General features: G+C 31.0%; 3 protein-coding genes across 3 annotated transcripts; all 3 read right to left on the bottom strand.

Annotated features, from left to right (window-relative positions):
- Positions 1-280: 280 nt before the first annotated feature.
- On the bottom strand, positions 281-3,034 carry LOC119668313 (motile sperm domain-containing protein 2-like). The gene is made up of 3 exons (XM_038077778.1): positions 2,826-3,034; positions 2,411-2,761; positions 281-617 (listed from the first exon to the last, which is right to left on the bottom strand). Exons 1-3 carry the CDS (start codon positions 2,922-2,924, stop codon positions 402-404), a joined length of 666 nt encoding a protein of 221 aa, XP_037933706.1. The 5' UTR covers positions 2,925-3,034; the 3' UTR covers positions 281-401.
- A 2,688-nt stretch (positions 3,035-5,722) lies between these two features.
- Positions 5,723-7,436, bottom strand: LOC119668312 (vesicle-associated membrane protein-associated protein A-like). Its single transcript, XM_038077777.1, has 4 exons — positions 7,194-7,436; positions 6,756-7,127; positions 6,197-6,284; positions 5,723-6,124 (listed from the first exon to the last, which is right to left on the bottom strand). Exons 1-4 carry the CDS (start codon positions 7,305-7,307, stop codon positions 5,850-5,852), a joined length of 849 nt encoding a protein of 282 aa, XP_037933705.1. The 5' UTR covers positions 7,308-7,436; the 3' UTR covers positions 5,723-5,849.
- A 3,220-nt stretch (positions 7,437-10,656) lies between these two features.
- On the bottom strand, positions 10,657-13,081 carry LOC119668311 (motile sperm domain-containing protein 2-like). Its single transcript, XM_038077775.1, has 3 exons — positions 12,867-13,081; positions 12,457-12,804; positions 10,657-11,237 (listed from the first exon to the last, which is right to left on the bottom strand). The coding sequence occupies exons 1-3, from the start codon at positions 12,969-12,971 to the stop codon at positions 11,040-11,042; spliced, it is 651 nt and encodes a 216-aa protein (XP_037933703.1). The 5' UTR covers positions 12,972-13,081; the 3' UTR covers positions 10,657-11,039.

Here is a 13,081-nt window from a genome sequence, read left to right as displayed (position 1 = left end):
TCGAGCGAGTGAGAGGACGTACACGTCGATGCGAGTGATTTTGGATGAGTCATAAAGGACAGTGTTCGGGATACTCAATTACAATTGCGTTTTTAAAGCTTTACCAAGATGTGGAGGCGATGTCTTAACAATAAAAACAATGGACTTCAATTGAATGATAAGACATTATTTATTTTATTGTGTTATATGTGATAAATAATTAAATTTAATTGTTTTACTGGTAATTAATATTAACGTTCAATTTCGAAAATTTATTTTTATATGAAAAACACAAAAAAACTGTAATTTAAATTTTTTCTGTAGGAGATAATACACAAATACTATTATATCAACATAAAAAATATATGGTACTCGCCACATAGAGTTCACAGTGTCCCCGATTTTGTATATAGGCAGTAATCTTAATTTTGTTCGTCTGTATTACTTGCCATACTATTTTTCAAAGCCTCTTCAATTTGAGTTTGTATTTTATCATTGAATTGTGATTGTTTCCAAAACATAAACGCAAAGGCCATGGAAAGAAATACTATTAAGGTTATCGTGAAGTATTGTAGTTTTTCTGTCTTGCGTTGTGGCTTATTCCTTTTACCATGGTGTTCACCTGAGTCCTGAGAACCCTAATAAATAGGTTTTTATTTAATATTATACTTTATCAAATTACATGTATCATTATCAATTTAAATAATAAAAGTATGTATAATTTGAAACATCAGCACTTAAAAGTATAGAAATACGATACGTGTATGCTACAACATAACCACGGATAAATGTGCTCTCAACATAACCAACACACTTCAAGAGCATATATACCTCATCCTGGAGTATTTCCAGAAATGGAAAATAAAAATCAATAATGAAAAAACTAAGCCTCTGCTTATTACGCGTAAGTGGAGACAGAATCCGTCGAGAGTGAGAGTGGGAGATATGGTTATAAACTTGGTAGCGTTAAATATCTAGGCATCACGGTGGACAAAATCTCAATGCTCAGAACAGGAAGCTGTTATATAACCAAACAATTCGACCGTCATTGCTATCTGGATGTGTAGAGTTTAGCAAGGCCTCAAACATTACCATTCGCCAGCTAAAAATTGCACAAGGCCAGACTCTGAGACGACGTTTCAAGGTACATGGTACATAATGACGAATGACATCCACAGGGACCTCAAGTTTGATCCGATCAAAAAGTACATAAAGGATAGAGGTGTGAAATTAGTTACGAAAACTGACAGGCTTACCAACATCGCGTTATCGAATCTCAGAATGGTTACAGGCTCTTCGCGAAGGTATGCAAATTTGAGGTCAGTTTTTGCTTAGTCTGAAGAAGTGATAAACAATAATCCAGTCAAGGCATAGAGAGGGATTATGAAGAAATCTCGCAGTTAATAGAGGGTAAAAGTACTCAAGTGCACTGACTCAACTAGCCTTAACATAATATATGCATATATTGAAGAGATATCAAAATATTTCTTTCGGATTGAAAATATTAATAAAAAGTCATTAATATTTTATTAATATTTTAAGTACTGGAACAACGCTTTAAAAAAAAATTATTAAAATAAAAAATCGAAATTTGTACTTCAATAAAACCACTTTATGAAAAATACCTATAAACGTAATTGTAGCGATATTTAAAACACATACTTATTTCTAACAGTACATGGTATTTTCTAAAGTTAAGTGAATCTTTTAAAAATAGGTGTGTACTCACTGAAATATTGTCAAAATTTCAATATATTTAAATGAGCGGAGTTATTGTTTCTAAGAAGGTAGTCCTTAGGGATGCCGGTAAATCATTAGGATTGCTACTAAAATATGTTTACAGATTTCTTTTCTTTTATCGTAAATAGAATATTCTTTTGAAAAATGAAAATGTCACGTGAATACAGGGAGTGGTTGACAGTTAATATGCGATTTTTTTGTTAAAAAGTCAGTAACAGGTGTTGGTCGATAAGTGTAATTATTTGTCGTTAACCAACTACTGTAATAACTCTACTTTTAATCGTACATATGTCAAAAAATTTTGGGAGTACAACAGTAAAGGATCTGTCATATCAATATAGTTGCCAATGGCTTAAAGTAATGGCTGTACTATAAATACCTGTCTTTAAAAATTTATATTTACCTTGAACCTTTTCGTTTATACCAGTGAGAATAATATTGAAAAATATGACGTTTATTTTCTTTCCGATATAAAATCCTAAAGCGTTATCTTGATAACCTCATATTTTTTTATATACAGTTATTGTGATAATTGTTAAAAGAGAAGGTTTAAAAGATATTTCTGTTATGTCTAATACATAACACTCTTAAACAAGCACTTTTTAACATTCCATGTAGATTTTTAGAAGAGGTCTGGCCGTGTCAAATCAGGTCAACAAAAGTATGTATGTTAAAATATTTTTATACTTACTTCTGTATCATTACCATCATTTATTGCATTACCCATGCAAGGAGATTCCATGGATTTTTGCTTATTCAACATACATTCTGTGGGTTCCGCCGCGCACGCAGGAGCGCTGCGTAAACGATGTTCTTTTATATTCGGGTTATCGACTGTAAGGTTTTTGTATAATGCTGCAGTGTCTCCTTTGGCCTCACACGGTGTGATTTGTAATGAAATAACACGAAATTTATCCTTTGAAAAATCCTGTTGCAGTGTACATGTAGCTTTTATTAATATACTAGAATCCAACGATTCTCCTGGCTGCAAAACACCACAGCGTGGTCGAACACGAAATTTATCTGGTGATGTTGTTTGGATCTGCGATTATAAATATTATATATAGTTTATATAAACATGTACCGTTCACTTTCATTTATTATACCTTATATACAACTGCAGAGTTAGTTTCATTAGCTACGTTAAGAACAGTGTCATTCTTATCGGAGAAGGTAAGTACATCTTTTGGTGATATACGTAACATTTTAGGGGGAAAAAAATTTCATTAAAAAGAATTATTTAAACTTTTAAATTTTGTTGATTAGGATTAAATTTGCGGATTGAATTTAGATATAAACCAAAAAATATTGAATATTGAAGCTTAAAATCATGATATAATTTTTGAAATTTGATATTGACATTTAATTGCAATCTATCTGTGTTGTCCATTGCCTTTGAATTTTAAATGAATATAACAAGAATTCTAAACAGTACCTACTAAAGTAATTTAATTAGATGTTCGGTTTGTTTATTATATAAGACTGTTTCCGAAAAATTTATATTGAAAAGACTTCACGCAATAGGCCAAGAAGTCAGCACATAGAAACGAAACACCTTTATAATGTAGATATGAAAATCATAGAGCTCTCAGATGTTACTGATCTTAAGCATATGTTTACTGCTAAGGAGGACGACAATAGTTCCAGGAAGCGGTATATAGTGATTAATTTAGCAAATATATGTCATCAATTCTTGAATTTCTACAGTGATATCAACTTCCTTAGTTTAGGTTAGGTAATAGCAGCGATCCCAAAGGGGATTCATTTAGGTCTATAGGCCCATTGTGCTAACGTAGTATTTAAAACCTAAGGGTTAAAATCATCTAGAACCTTTGGCAATGCTTATGATGCTATTCAAAAGGAGGTACTGAAGCTCGCCATGATTCTCAAAAAAGAAAGCTCTAAAAGTGTTAAGGCGGCGCTGTACCAGTAGTAAGGGATAGTAGTATCTCACAATAAAATTAAAATTGAAAAGGGTACATAGACCCCACATAATGAAACCAAATTTAAACTTAGTACAAAAAGAGAAACCTGCTTCATGAACTAACGTACAGGAGGCAGCATAGCACCCAACTCAATTCAATACCTTGGGCGTATGGTATACCTCAGATCAGTAAGATCTTTTGGTCAAATAAAGTAGCAAACAATGAGGATATTCTTAGCAGACTAATAATTCGTATGGTTAGCATCAGAACTGGCAAATCTAAGAATTGAAGAGCGGTCCAGTAGAAAGAAATGCTGATTCTTAATGTTGAATTTCTTGGTTTACTGAATGCAGCCGCATATCTAGCAGAAATAGAAAGTGACAAACATGTTTTGCACAGCGGTTTTTACTAAATCAGTGCAGTTAACTTACGTAGGATAGCTGTATAGTGAAGAAGATGTTCTTACTGATAACACTAGTGGAAAGAAGGATAATAAGTGTCAATGGTAGAAGCTACACAGATGTATTCTTATTGTTCTAGATAAACCTTTACCATTCTAAATTTATATCCATAAGATTTTTGAGCAGCTTTCATGTAGTTCTCATCCAAGAGCTACATGAGGATGAAGGGTGTAAAATTGATTATAGAGGTAAGTCTCATGGTATATTAAAAAAAATTACTTTATGGTGCATGTGTTAAGTTGAAGTACTACACTTATGACAAAGATTATTCACCGCACGAGTTTTTTATGTTCGTAAGAAGAGTAAGAGCTGTCTAAAAAATATTGTTTCTTGAGATGTGAACGCTCATAACATCTTGTAGGGATTTGCAAGTTTGTAAATTGCACCTTAAACAAACAGTATTGCAGAAATATTCCACAATGAAGTGTTCTCTTCTTCCTAGGTACTATTGACTTTAGTAATAAATAATATATTTCTGGCCATAGTAAGGAGGGTTTCCAGGTCATTGCATACGCTTAAGATTTGGCAATATAAGAAGAGGAAATGGCAAATCTTTAAAGTTGGATAGAATGAGGCGCCAATAAATTTACTTCGGAAAAACTAAATTAATTCTTTTTTTGAGTAATTAGACAGGAGAGTCAGCTGGAACCTTAATATTGATTGCGATTGTTGAAACCTAATTCCATAAATTATACAATGATTCTATATTTCGGTAGTTGGAGTAAGTTATATGGTATAATAGTATAATAACTATCCATTTAGAAATTCATTTATTTGAAGTCTGATTAACGTTCAAAAACAAATCTTATTTGCATTGCCTGTGCGTTAAGAACTAGTCCGAGAAGTCACTGGAGTTGTTCCTTCACCTACTTGTATTGAATTTGGTAGGATTCCAACATTATTAGAGGCGTTTCAAAACATGAATCTCAAAACTTGAGAAGTGAGTAGAAAATATTCATGCCACCAAAAAGAAAACTTACCTTCGACACAGATAGCGTCAAAAGAATGATGAAAGAATCGGCTTTCGGGTCTTCTCGAACGATTTAGATTTGGAATTATCTGTCTCTATTTCTGACTGCTGTATTGTTTATCAGGTAGTGGTAATAGTAATTAATGAAGTAGCAGTGGACTTACGCAGAGACCTGTTCTAACCGAAACTACTACATAACACATATATATTCTACAAAAGTATTTAATGAATTTTTTTGTTTGTAACTTTAGCTGTTTTTTATTTGTTTACTTTAATATTATATTGTAGAGCACTTAACAGATTGTACTTCATAAGCTTTGCCAAAGGTTCTAGGTTTTTAAAAATACGGTAGCACAATGTGCCTATAGGCCTAAATGGACTCCCTAACCTTACCTAAATTGTGCTTGAGCTGCCTGGAGCTCAATCACTATGTTACACAGGGGTTTCCTTTATAAATGATATAAATAAAATTAAGTAGGCTAATTAATATGCAACATTTCTTGTTTTTTCAATAAATCGTCATTAACGTTTTTTTACTGTCACTACGATTATGTAGTCTTCTGAAATTATTGCCGATAGACACATAAAAAATACATTAAAACATTAGCTTATAAATGAATTATTTTTATTATATGGATTAATGCGTATTTTATTTATTTAATTTTTTTTACAATAATTAAACGATAACTTTATATACCTAAAACAGTTTTTCACACTAATTTATCTTAATAATGAATATAAAGTATTACCATAAGAATCAAATAGTAGAAGTCGTTAACATTTTCGACATTTATAATTATCTTCACCTCTTAATGCTTCTTCGGCTCTTAATGCTTCTTCGATTTGTGCTTTGGGATCGAATTCAATTTGCTTTCTCACTAAATATCCAAAGCCTACAGCAAGTATAAATAGCAAGAATATCGTGATATATTGTGTAACTTGTGTGCGCCATAATTGTCTTTCCATCTTATTTTGTTTCACATTTCCAGAGCTTTGACCTTTACTCAAATAACTGTCACCACCCCTTAAATTATTTCCAGGACTTTGACCTGAACAATTATCAAAAATATAGTTAGCGCTTTTAATTTTATATCAAGATTTTTGGTTACTACTAATTTTACCTGAACGACTTCCAGTCATACCAGCAATTGCTTGATTTATATTGTCGCCGTCTGGTTCATTTATAGCCATATATTCATAATCTGTTATCTAAAAAAATTCCAATTAACACAAAGTTCTTAAAATGATTCAATCTTGAAAGGAATTGCCTTAACGCGTAAGCTTTCTGGGGTTAGTAATTAGTAATTTATTTAAGAGTTACATTCTGAGGTATTTTTTACATACAATATCTATACTCAAAACTTGGATGTACAATATTATTATGACGCAAGTGGTGGAGAGATTTTCTTGGAATTGTGAGCAACAAATATATATATATGGTATATGCATTGAAAAATTGGTTTGGTGTCAGTTACTCATAGGTGTGGACTTTCATATGAAGAAAGATAAGTCCTTAATCAAATTTTTTATTGTTGTGGATATATAAGTCAGAAAATAAAGTGAACAATAGAAAGTATGTCTTTAAATAAAACTTTCTAATAAGGTTATAGAAAAATATTCAAATCAATATATTTTTAATATAATGATTGTATCGTGTATTTCAATTGATTTGAGACTTACTTTAATAAAACTGATAGATTTAGTAAGTCCTTTTCCAAGCTTTGATCTCTGTTTATTTAAACCTGGTTTCGATGGTTGTTTATTCAATGCTTTATTTGATCTACTACTGGAATCATCGTATTCACATATGACTTGATGTTCCTCAACACTTGAACAGTTAGCAGGAATTTGCTTCCAAAAAGTTATCATAGATCCACATTGATCAACATTTGGTGGGATTTTTAATGCTCTAACAAGAAATTTATCTTTTACGGAGCCATCTTTGAGGTTTTCATCCTTTTTCAGTAAAATATTGATTGTTGTCGACTCGCCTCGTTTCAAAACACCAAAACGTGGTCGAACACGAAACTTCTGTGGTGATGTGGTTTGAATCTATAATTAAAATTAAACAATTAATACTTTTATATATTATAAATAAAAATGCTGAAACAAATTTACTTTAAATGTAATCGGGTCATTACTGGTATTTTGAAGCTTTAATGTACTTGGAGTTTCTGAAGATCTTATGAATTTAAGTACATCATTAGGACTGACAACTAGGTTTTTACCCATGTTAAGGAGTTAATTTCACACAGCAGACTTATTGAAATTGTTTAATAGAGGACATTTTTCAAAATTTTTTTTTTAACCAATTTTGAAAAACGAAGAATATTGAGTTCCAAATTCGTACAATAAATTTCATTCATTGGATCTGAATTTTTATTTAGTAAGCTTAATACTATTATATTAACTTGACATTTAAAGTGTATACATCTGTGTTAAATAGATAATTCTATTATAAAATGATATTCTTTAGGCTCATGGTAAACAGAAAGTCATGATTACATAAAATTTATAAATATATATATATATTTATATATATTCATTTATATATATTTATTTATATATAGTGGCTATAGGTTGCGTATTTATGGTAAGAAATTAAAAATATAATACAAATTAAAAATTAAATTTAATTAATTTTATAAAATATTTTATTAAACATCTTATTTTTATTTTAAACAATTTTGCACAAATTATTTGATCTACCAGTGTGTATAAAAGGTAAAGTTAGGTTACGTTGTTGTTGCAGCCCATCTAGTTGACTAAAGTACAGGTCCATTGTGTCAACATTGCTAAAACGGTATCTTTACTATTTTGACTAATGAATCATTTCGAAATCCAAATAATCACCACGGAATGAGCTAAAGCTCAAAGTATAACTGCGTAAGAAACTTTCTCTGCTTCTAGACAGAGATACGCAATAACCGAACATATATTGGATTATTTCTTCTTCTTTGTCCCACCGCTACTTTTATAGTGCTCAATAAAGAGTATTCCTAGTCTGACAGTGTGCTCACCAAATAAACCATAAGTCAATTATGTTATAATTATAAAATATTTCAAGATAAATATAAAGAATATAAGTGAGTCCACGTTTTTAATATGATAGCGTATATGGTTTTTGTATGGTTGACAGTTAAAAGGACTGCGACCAGTGCCGCACTAAGGCTTCCTTATCTATGTAATCTTAAAGAGGGCAACCTGACAGGACACGCAAAGATTCTAGATGAAGTCTGGAACTCTCCGTGCCTTAAGGTCTTTGACAAGATGAATAGAAAATTAGCTTCCTCCAGGGAATTTGAAGTTGTCATTAATGACCGATCAACCTGAAGAAACAATGAAATTAACTTAAAACAGGTCTCTCAATTATGGTATACTGATTATAGGACCGAAATTCCGCAAAGCAATCGCTGTGGGAAAAACTGCTTCCATTTTTCAGACCGAGGTCCATGCCTTAGAACTATGTGCAAGAGAATGCATACGAAGAGGCACCCGAGGTACTAAAATATGCATCCTGTCAGATAGCCAAGCAGCTCTAAAATCTTTAGCAAAATCCTTATTTTAATCAAAGTTGGTCTGGGAATGCTCTCAACTTTTCAACACCCTAGCGTTGAGGAACTATGTTACTTTCATGTGGGTACCGGGACATGAAAGGCATGAGGGCAATAAAATAGCATACTCCCTAGCAAAGAAGGGTGCATGTACTCCTTTCATTGGTCCAGAGCCCTTCTGCGGGGTAACAAATAGCTTCACAAATAGCTTATTATGTGAACGAGAGAAACAACATCTACTTGAACACTGGAGAGTCCAAACAGGCATGCGACAGGCAAAAAGATTCATTAATCCTGATCACATCAAAGTTGATACTATCCTTGGCCTTAGCAGAAACGATATTAAAATGCACACTGAACTTCTTGCAGGACACTGTAGACTTAATTACCACATGAAGATTATAGGTGTGGTAGAAAGTCACTCCTGTCGACTCTGTCATGAGGAGAAGGAAACATCAGAACATGTTCTATGCAACTGCCCAGCGGTGGCAAGACGTAGACTCGATTACCTTGGAACCGGGATCTTAGTCATAAGTCAAATAGGTAAAATTAAGCCCACAAAAATTACAAGATTTATAAATAGTCTAAAATTTTCCTAGTTGGCCTTTAGGCGCACAATAGATCTTTTAGGTCGGGGTGCTTTAATAGCCTATTACTTAAATAAAAAATTTGTGTGGTGTATAACGTATAGTTTACTTAATACATTTCGTTATTATATACTTGTTATGTACAAGTTCTTCACATCCTCATTTATAAGGTACATAATGTTAAATTGATACATTATGTACCTTATGTACCTTTGTAGCAATAGAATTTAAGTTTATAACTTTATGCAGTTATGTTCTATTTTAACATTATTTTAACAAAATTATTTAAATCAATTAAATTAACAATAAGGCGACACTCTTATAAAGTGCACACAAATTGTTGATCTAAAAATATTTTTTCAAATTATTTCAATTACAATACAAACCATGGCCTTAGATATATCTTTCCTTGGGAAAGTGTAAATACCTTGATTTCAACGATTAAGTAATTTCTATATATGTACCTTGATTCGTCCAGTACCAATTGTTCTTTTGAACGTCAAAATTTTTCAATAACAATTTTTAGGTTGCCACTCTGTTTGTATCTAAAAAAGGTAATTGCACGAATCTGGTTAATTCATATTAACTATACTCTCAAAACAGTATTGATTTTATTAAATCGCTAAGTTGTTCTGAGCAGCCTTTGATCAGAGTACTACTAAGCTTATTGACTTATTGGCCGCCTGGCTATCCCATTATACATTGAGGGATATAAGGTTTATATGTATTTTATAACTATTTTTGTTATTAATTTTGTTAATAGCTTACATCTCTTAAAAAAATATTACCGATTATCGAGTAAACAAGTTACCTAGATATTTCTGAATACCCATATTATTATAAGAAAATTATGGAATATCTTTAAAAGATCTTATTAATATAAATTACTGTAATGAATGCAACACATAATTAAATTTTTAATTTTTTCAAAGGGTGGTTGAATTAGTAAATGCCTCTATATTTTTGAAACTGAATAGACAAAAAAGTAAAAGATTGAATATATTAAAAAGTAACTGCCCTTAGAATTATTGTGTGATAATATTAGGGGCTGTATTATAGACAAGCTATCTGATCACACAACAACTTTCTCCTTTGTAACGAGTGCACACTCTAGATAACGTATAGCATTCATGGAGTAGGGTTTTCTACCTACAGTGGTAGTATCTTGTTTAGAACCGTTTGTATATAGCATAGTATATAACCAATGCTTAAGATTTTGTTATTGAAATCTTCTATATATGTAATTTATTTTTTATTTACAAAAAGAAAACTGATCACTGATAACAGTGAAATAATATTAAATAGAGTTCATCACAAATGGTATTGATAGCTACAAAGTCACGATATCATCTCTGTGTAACGTATATATAATTTAGGAAATATATGTTTTTATATATAAATAAAAGACGTATTTGATTTTTGTTATCAATTGTTTTATTTTTGTTGTTTTAATTGTGAAAATTAATTAAACCATATTAAAAACATGGAGTCTCTCATGTTATAAATATAGAATATTCCATGATCTATATTGAGAACTTAAGTGGGTCCACGTTTTCAATATGATTTAACTAATTTTATTACTAAATTTAAAACTTAATTTGTAGTCTATCACTTTTTATCTGCTAAATTGCAGTATTAATTTTTGTTGTACGTGTTTTTAGTCAATATTAATCCCCCAAGCCACTTAAGATCAAATAGTTTTGTTAGCTGTTCTCAACGTATAACCGCTTCAATTCCATACATATGTTTATTAATGATTTATGGCACTTCTGGAGTTATTCTAAAACAATTTTATTAGATCACACCAAACAATGTTATAAGATTTAAATTTTTTTCTTGAGTGGACAGGAAAACTCTTGCAATTCGGCCTTCATAATTGCAGCAATTTGGCCTTGTGGATCAAAATCTAATTGTTTCTTCATTAAAAATCCAAAGCATGCGGATAGAAGGATTAATAATATTATTATAACAATTTGTAGAATTTGGGTGTAATTTAATTGTCTCTCCAAGCTATATACATTCTACAAACAAAATATAAAATAAAGGAGTTTTAGTTAGATATATTTAGATTTATATGATATTTGTAACCTGAATTAAACTTGAATTATAAAGAGGGGGAGTGTGCATTACCACGTATATATTTCCCAAGTGCGAGAAACGCTTAATTTTTAAAATCGTGAATATACCTATATGGGAATAACTAAGCGAATGATGATGAACATGTTTTTTTTTCGATTTACAAAATTTACATGTATGATATGGATAGGGTTAGAGATATCTTTTAGCAACTGGTTGACTTATTATTATTGATAAAAGAAATCATGTAAATTTAACGCGATTTATTTAAAAGGTTTATTTGTTATCTCTCGACGCATAGTATGCCAAACAGAAATTAGCCGATCCAAATTTTATATTTTCTGAACTATTGGAAATATTAAAACGAAATTTTCTTGAAACTTTGTTTTTGAGATGGCCTTTCTTTTGAATCTAATTTATTAATGTGAAAATGGACCATTTTTGAGCCTAAATTTGGAGGAGTTCCGATAAGCCGATTGGGCTCAAATTAGATTCAAAAGAAACGCTATTTCATTTCATTTAATTTCAATATCTCTACTGGTTCAGAAAATATAGAATTCTTACCGGCTAATTTGTGTTTTGGCATACTGTGCGGTGCGCAAATATGGGTGAGCTTAATTGCTTTTATAATATACGAGTACATACTCGTATATGCACTTGGGTTGTTCCAGAACAAATAGGCTTATATAACCTTTTATAACATTTGCAATCAAGACATTGTAGCGTTTGGAATCTAGAATTTCATTTCATAAATTTGGAATTTAGAGTGAAATGCTATGTACCGCGACTCATATGATTTGTTGTGGGCCTAGTGTAGTCATAGCACAGTTCAAGCAAAGACTTATCAAGTATTACTATGTTTAGAGAATCATGTACTATAACATCTATATTGAATGATATAATATAATCTAGATGTAAAGTCTATTCTTCCAGTACTCGAGCCACTAATTAAGATACTACAGCAATTTTTGTTATAAGTAATAATCAGTAATAATAAACTAAAAGTACCTGACATGCATTAAATTTTTATTTCTACTATATATCTAGAATCTAGAAATTTATGAAAAAAAATATTTAATATTCAAATTCATAATATATTTTTATTTTATTTTATATGATCATAGTATATGATATCATCTACGTTGCGAGTTATTTGGTACTTACCTTGTTTGTATCGTTCAGATAAATGTAATCACTTTGATTCACACTGTAATCAGATTTTGTTCCTTTCCTATATGGTATAGGTACTGCTGTGCTCTCATATGCACAACTCAAACGATATTCCTTGATATCGGAGTTAGGAGGCATTTGTTTCCAAAATTCTGTCATTGGTCGAGCTGGATCGATGTTGAAGAGAATTGGGCTCGCCATAACTAAAAATTTATCTCTTCCGATGCCATCGGCTATTTTTTCACCTGGTTTTAGCGCAATATTGATAGAAACCGATTCACCTGTCTGTAAAAGACCACAACGTGGTTTGACGCGGAATTTCTCTGGTGATGTTGTTTGAATCTAAATTTAATGTTATGTTTGTAAATTCTATATTTTTATATTAGTCAAGTGTAATTGTTTACCTTATAAGTTACTGGAGCCGATGACAAATTCGAAAGATTTAGGTAACTTTCGAAATTATCACTTTGTCTAAAAGTGAGTATTTCACTTGGCAAAACTCGCAACATATTTCATTTAAAATGAATCAGATGGAGAAACAAAACTGTTATCAATTTTGAAGTCTTTTTTATTGTGAATTTTGATGAATGTTTTATAAAATATATATAATATAACCGAA

The sequence above is a fragment of the Teleopsis dalmanni genome, chromosome 1 (genome assembly GCF_002237135.1).
Source record: "Teleopsis dalmanni isolate 2A chromosome 1, ASM223713v2, whole genome shotgun sequence".
Taxonomy (NCBI): domain Eukaryota; kingdom Metazoa; phylum Arthropoda; class Insecta; order Diptera; family Diopsidae; genus Teleopsis; species Teleopsis dalmanni.
The sequence above is the reverse complement of the archived record's forward strand: the minus strand, read 5'-3'. Positions and strand labels throughout refer to the sequence as shown.

Excerpts from the sequence above, each read along its gene's own strand:
- LOC119668312 (XM_038077777.1), bottom strand. The coding sequence starts at position 7,307 with ATGGGTAAAAACCTAGTTGTCAGTCCTAATGATGTACTTAAATTCATA. Across the intron at positions 7,128-7,193 it reads ATGACCCGATTACATTTAAA|ATTCAAACCACATCACCACA; the intron begins GTAAATTTGTTT and ends TTTTAATTATAG. Across the intron at positions 6,125-6,196 it reads TATGACTGGAAGTCGTTCAG|GTCAAAGTCCTGGAAATAAT; the intron begins GTAAAATTAGTA and ends ATAATTGTTCAG.
- LOC119668313 (XM_038077778.1), bottom strand. The coding sequence starts at position 2,924 with ATGTTACGTATATCACCAAAAGATGTACTTACCTTCTCCGATAAGAAT. Across the intron at positions 2,762-2,825 it reads ACTCTGCAGTTGTATATAAG|ATCCAAACAACATCACCAGA; the intron begins GTATAATAAATG and ends TTATAATCGCAG. Across the intron at positions 618-2,410 it reads ATGATGGTAATGATACAGAA|GGTTCTCAGGACTCAGGTGA; the intron begins GTAAGTATAAAA and ends CCTATTTATTAG.
- LOC119668311 (XM_038077775.1), bottom strand. The coding sequence starts at position 12,971 with ATGTTGCGAGTTTTGCCAAGTGAAATACTCACTTTTAGACAAAGTGAT. Across the intron at positions 12,805-12,866 it reads CGGCTCCAGTAACTTATAAG|ATTCAAACAACATCACCAGA; the intron begins GTAAACAATTAC and ends CATTAAATTTAG. Across the intron at positions 11,238-12,456 it reads ATCTGAACGATACAAACAAG|AATGTATATAGCTTGGAGAG; the intron begins GTAAGTACCAAA and ends TTTTGTTTGTAG.